Source organism: Octopus sinensis, linkage group LG16 (genome assembly GCF_006345805.1).
Source record: "Octopus sinensis linkage group LG16, ASM634580v1, whole genome shotgun sequence".
In the NCBI taxonomy this organism is placed as follows: domain Eukaryota; kingdom Metazoa; phylum Mollusca; class Cephalopoda; order Octopoda; family Octopodidae; genus Octopus; species Octopus sinensis.
In genome coordinates this window covers 25,774,534-25,781,741 of record NC_043012.1, presented here as the reverse complement: position 1 = coordinate 25,781,741, position 7,208 = coordinate 25,774,534, and the positions used below count along the sequence as shown (strand labels likewise).

Genomic DNA, 7,208 nt, shown 5'->3' with positions numbered 1-7,208 from the left:
CACTGACAGAGCGTACTGAGACCCCTCCCCGTGAGGAGGACGTGAAACCCGTCGTCTTCTATCTCAAGGAAGGGCCTCTCGAGAAGTGCTTGGACGGTTTTCCAGGCCGAGAACGATTGGACTCGGTTTGTACAGACTGTCCAGACTGGCCTCCGGGGGTGGCTGCGGACGTCGTGAATCAGAAGGAGCTGTTCGAGGTCATGGTGTCCTGTAATAAGGAAGATTTTGCTTTCCTCTTTCCGGGGCCCGACCTGCCGATGCAGGCTTTCCTGCAGGCGGTGTGTCATTTGCTTGGGGGCTCCGATGAGGAGGATTGATCTTATGGATTGCCTGTGTATTGAATAATTTATTATATATATTTGTAATGGACTATTAAGTCCAATAATTGTCGTTATTGATGGGAAAAAAAGAACAATGTTTTAGAGAAGCAGAAAACCGGCGGGCGTTTTCTGCATTCTCTCATCAATATCATCCTTGTTTCACCGTTCACCGTTCAATGTATATGTCCAGCCTGCAAGCTGCTCTTTGTAATGCTTTTATGGCAAATCTTAATGAAATAAAGTAGCTTGTTTACCAACCACATGGTTCCGGGTTCAGTCCCACTGCGTGGCACCTTGGACAAGTGTCTTCTACTATAGCCTCGAGCCGACCAAAGCCTTGTGAGTGGATTTGGTAGACGGAAACTGAAAGAAACCCGTCGTATATATGTATATGTATATATGTGTGTGTGTGTGTCTGTGTGTCTGTGTGTCTGTGTTTGTCCCTCCAACATCGCTTACGTCCCCGTAACGTAACGGTTCGGCAATAGAGATCGATAGAATAAGTACTAGGCTTACAAAGAATAAGTGCTGCGGTCGATTTGCTCGACTAAAGACATTGCTCCAGCATGGCCGCAGTCAAATGACTGAAACAAATAAAAGAGTAAAAGAATATATACGCACACACTGTTACACTGTTACACATACCAAACCATATTGACCTTCCCTTTTGCTGCTGTTGCTGTTGTTACTGATGTGTCCCAGAATTTCCACCATCGGGCAGGCCAATGGTCAAAGACATTTCGACCGTATACATTCTGATTTTTAGTTATCTAGAACTTAAATCTCCACATCTTCTTTAGTTAAGACGTTTGGGTGTATATTGCATGCTATGTGACTGTTATTTCTTGCGGGTAATGGAACCACAAAGATGAAAACCAAAAGATGAAAACCTGTTGACTTTAGAGGGAAAAAAACTTTCCGAAAAAGAAATAGGGAGCATAGGACACCATTTAAATCATACTCATCAGTATCACCTCCACCACTACCGTTCTTACCACTACTGCTATTACCGCCACTACCACCATCACCACTACCACCACCGCAACTATCACCACCACAACAACCACAACCACAACTATCACCACCACAAAAACCACCACCACAGTTATCACCATCACAACTACCACCACCACTACTACCATCACCACTACTTCCACCACCACAACTACCACCACCACAACTACCACCATCACAACTACCACCACCACTACTACCACAAACCACAACTACCACCACCACAACTACTACCACCATAACTACCACCACCACAACTACCACAACCAGGACCACCACCACAACCACAACCGGTAATACCACCACACCACCACCCCTACCGCCACCACTACCACCACTACAACCTCCTCCGCCACTACCAATATCACATCCATCACCGACACGACCATCGGTATCACCACTAACACTAACACCTGTGGCACTACAACTACCACCACCACCACCACCACCACGGCCTATGCCAATACTACCACCAATACTAACATCACCAGCACCTCTACAATTATTACCACTACGCCTACAACCACCAACACCAGCAGCAACATCACTAATACCACCATTATAAATACCTCCACCGACACCACCACCGCAAATACCACCACTAACACCACGACGACCACCATCGACAACAAGCACAACACCACTGCAACCAACACTGTACTATCACCATCGCTACCACTTCCAACAAATACTACTACTACTACTACTGCTGATACTACTACTAAAACTCACTATGACTGCCCATACCACTTAATACTACTACCGCAACTATAACAACTCCCAACACCAACAGCACTACTACCTCCCACACAACTCTACTACTGCAAACGCCACCACTTCCTTTAAAACCATTACGGGAACTACCACTACTACAACTACTACCAACACTATGCCACAGTTGTTTCTACTATTGCCATTACTACTACTTCTACTACTACCACACCACTTCTGCTGCAGCAGCTACTACTACAACTGGTACAAACACTAAAACCTCCTGCACTACTTGCACCTTCACTATCACTGCAACTACCACTGCTACTTACACCAATACCACTGTTATTTAGACGTACTACCTCCAACACCCCATGTATAAACTGCTAACTACAGCTATTACGACTACTACAACTACCACTGGCATCTTTAATACTCTTACCACCACCACCACCACCACCACCACCACCAAAACTACTACTGCTGATACCACTACTACTTCTATTACTGCTACTGCTGCTGCTACTACAGCAACTACTATTGCTACTTCAGCAAGTACTACTACTACTACAAATACTACTACTATTGTTGCTGCTGTTGCTACTACAACTACTACATCCACCACCACCACCACTACTACTACTAAAACTACCACCACTACTACTGCTACAACTACCACCACTATTACTGCTACAACTACCACCACCACCACTACTATTACTACTACCACTACTACTACAATTACAACTTATGACTACTACCTCCCACACAAACATCATAGTATCATCACACTACTACCACCGAAGCTATAAAGCTCCACCAATACACTACTACCACAACAACTACTACCGCCATCAATACCACCACCGCTGCCCCTGCTGCTATCGTCACAACTTCATCGCGAGCCCCCACCCTCACACCGCTGTAGCCTCACCAGCACAGCTACAACAAGTACTACTACCACTTTTACTGTTACTACCGCTACACCCTGGACTTTTTTTACACTAACCACACTAATGATCTACTACTACTGCTACTACTATTACTGCTAATATTGCTGCTGCTACGACTACCACAACTACTACTACTACTACCACGACTACTATTGCTGCTGCCACGACTACCACCATTACTACTGCTGCTGCTACTACTACCACTATTAGTACTATTACTACTGCTGCTATTACTACTACTACAACTACTTCTACTACTACCACTACTACTACTATTACCACTACTGCTGCTGCAACTACTACTACTACTACTACGACCACCGCCTCCACCACCACTACTGCAGCTGTTGCGACTACTACTACTACTACTACTATTACTACTACTACTACCACTAATACTACTACTACTACTACTAATAATAATAATAATTATAATAATAATAATAATAGTAGTAGTAGTTTGTTTTATTTGCCACAAGGACATCATAGAATAATTATTGTAATACTGCTACTACTACTACTACTACTACTACTACTACTACTACTACTACAAATACTTCTACTACTACTAGTTCCGATACAACTGCCAGACTTACAACCGGTGATAGTACTTCTATTAATCTGCTACTACTACTACTTCTTCTACTGCTATTACTACTAAGGCTATAAATACAACAACAAAAACTCCACATACTTATGCCACTACAACCACTACCACCACAACCACCACTACTACTACTACTACTCCTACTACTACCACCACTACAATTAATACTACGAATACCAACTGTACTGATACTGCAGAACGATAGCTGATGCTGAAGTAAATACGGCAGAAGGACCGAAAAAATTTGTATTGTAGCAAAGTTTAAACGTTCACAAAAACAAGAACACCACCACCACCACCACCACCGCCACCACCACCACCACCGCCACCACCACCACTGCCACTGCTACTACTACTACTACTACTACTACTACTGCAACTGGAGAAGTGCCTTCTGCGGCGACAACTTCAAGGAAAGCATTGCGAGAAAAGAGGGGAAAAAAAACTACACGTACATACACACAGACACACACACACATGCGGATTAAGAGAAACGTGCGACGAGTTACGGAGAGAGAAAGGAAGGACGGAAAGGAAGGAAGGAAGGAAGGAAATGAAGGAAGGAAGGAAGGAAGGAATGGACACAGTGTAAGAGGAAAAGAAAGAGTGAGAGAGAGAGGGAAAGATAACAAGGTGGAGATAAAGAGGCTGATGGAGTCCTAGCAAGTTAGTAAGATTGGTAGATAGAGAAAGAAAGAAAGAAAGAAAGAAAGAAAGAAAGAAAGAAAGAAAGAAAGAAAGAAAGAAAGAAAGAAAGAACGTGAATGAAGGTAGAAACTGAGAGAGAAAGGGTAATATATATATATATATATACATATATATATGGATAGAGAGAGAGAGAGGGGGTGAGAGAGACACATATAGAGAGAGGAAGTGAGTGAGAAGAGAAAGGGAGATGTGGACGGGTGACGAAGGGGCAGATAAGAAGTAAGAAGTGTGTGAGAAAGAAAGAAGGAAAGAAAGTGAGCGAGTGTGAAGGACAATTAGACAGACATAAAATGAGACAGACTTGGGAAAGAGATTGAGACGGAACGAGAGTGAGGAAGGAATTTAGAGTGGGACAGAGCAATCCAGAAAGTGAGAGAGATAAAAGAAGATATATATATATATATATGTAGATATATATATATATATATAATACATACAGAGATAAGAAGAAAAAAAAGCAGAGTGAGAGAGTGTGAGTGAGAAGAAAAGTCGAAGGAGAGGGGCTCAGTAAAAGCTAGAGTGGGACAGAGAGAGAGAGACAGACAGACAGACAAGACAGACAGACAGACAGACAGACAGAACGAGAGAGAGAGAGAGAGAGAGAGAGAGAGACCCTTGGGAGTGCTTGGGTAAGCTAGAGTGAGACAGACAGACTGTGAGCGCAGATTGCGAGAGAGACGAAGAGAGACAGAGAGCTAGAGAGGGCCATTAAGAGCTATAGCGAAGTAGAGAGGTTCCGAGATAACCAAAGTGAGTGAGAAAGACAGAGGGTGTGAGAGAGAGGAGAGGGAGCCATATTACGACAGAGAGAACCAGGTAGAGGAGACAAGGAGAGTTAGCGAGCGAGAGAACGAGATTCGGTTCATTGAATATGGCGCAGAACAGCAGCGAGTCCCACCTACGTGTACATATCCGAGTATTGTACGCTCTTATATGTACATTGATTGTCGTTATCTTTGCCGGCCTATGGATTACACACAACCAGGTAAAACATCTGAGAGAGGAGAGAAGAACCAGGGAAATTCTAGCAAAAAGAGAAGTGATCGAATTCCGTATAGTTGAAGATGAAGGGAGCGACAGCGTCAAAATTGAACCGATATCAACCACGAAAAGATATACTTTGGTAAACCCAGATAAGGACAGCGATTACACTTACAACAGCAATGATAAAAAAAGCAACAGGAATGTCAACAATGAGAGCAATAAGTATGATGGTGATGATAATAATAATGATGATGATAATAATAGTAATAATAACAACAACAAAAATAGTAATAATGACAACATGTACCAACATAGAAAAAGAAAACATAACAATACTTCACAGGTAGTTGGTTTCTTTGAATCTGAATTGGATAGCGTGTCGGATGGAGGTGATAAAAGTGACACGGTGACAAACCGCCGTAAACGTCAAGTTGATATGGGCACCGACAGAGGAGACACAGATTTACCTGACTATGTCTGGCTTACGTCTTACTCAAGAATTCCAGTAAGTTTGATAAAAAAATATATATATTTTTTTTAATTCTTTCTTCTTCTTGTTCATTTTCTTGTGTTTCTTTTTATTCCTTCCTGGTCATCTTTTATTTCAACAATCATCGGTAAACGAAATAAAATTTTTTAAAAATTACTTTATCCGGGTATATATATCTATATATATATATATATATATATATATTCATATATATGTATATAATATATATATCATATCTTATATATATTATATACATATGTATATACATCTATATATATGTATTATATATATTATATATATATACACATATGTATATACATGCATATATCATGTATTATATATATATATATTATATATATATATATATATATATATATATATATGCATATAATATGTATATATAAATATACATATATATATATATGTATATATAGTATACATCGTATATTATATATATGTATATATGTAATATACATATATGTATATATGTATGCATATAATATATACATATATTATATATATATATACATATATATATATTATATATATATACATATATATACATATATATATTATATATATTATATATATATACATATATATATACATATATATATATATATATATAATATTATATATGTATATATAATGTACGTGAAGGTTATGTTTATATGCAAATAAAACAGAATGCATTCTGCATTTAACTGTCCCTCTTATGTCACATTCTTCATCTTTCTCTGTACCCAACCAGTTCTCTCTACCAAGCTTGTTCATATAGATTACACCCCACCCTATCCAACACAGTCCTACACACCCTCCACATCTCTAATTTCAATTCTCCAATTTCTGCAATGTTTGGTAAACTTCTTCTAAGTATGAGGGAGTATATTTACTTTTATATGTCTCTCATAATTGCGTATGCATGTATGTATATATGTTTGTATGTATGTATGTATGTATGTATGTGCATATGTATGTAAATTTCTGCAGTTCTATCTTTTTCGATTTCTTTCATGATGCAAACATATGCAGGAAAATTCAAACACACCACACACACACACACACACACATATACACACACACACACACATACACACATTCGTTCATACCTATGTAAATCCATGCACACATGCGTATATAATGTACGTCATACACATATATTCCTTATATGCTCACTGACATACACACACACGCATATATCACACATACCACTCATATATATATATATATATATATATATATATATATACATATATATATTATATATATATATATATATACATATATATAATATATATTATATATTATATATATATATATATATATATCCCTGGCTATCAATCCCCAGTATGTCGTAATCATGAAGTGCAATGCCAGCATTCATATAACTTTTTGTATATTATTTCTTAATACCATTCTAT

General features: G+C 39.0%; 1 protein-coding gene across 1 annotated transcript in view; it reads left to right on the top strand.

Moving 5' to 3' along the window:
- Positions 1–3,806: 3,806 nt before the first annotated feature.
- Positions 3,807–7,208, top strand: part of LOC115220623 (putative protein DDB_G0292252) — a 208,718-nt gene continuing 205,316 nt past the window's right edge. The window contains exon 1 of the mRNA XM_036510195.1: positions 3,807–5,802. Coding sequence (XP_036366088.1) covers positions 5,185–5,802 — 618 coding nt within the window. The 5' untranslated portion in view covers positions 3,807–5,184. The remainder of the gene's footprint in view (positions 5,803–7,208) is intronic.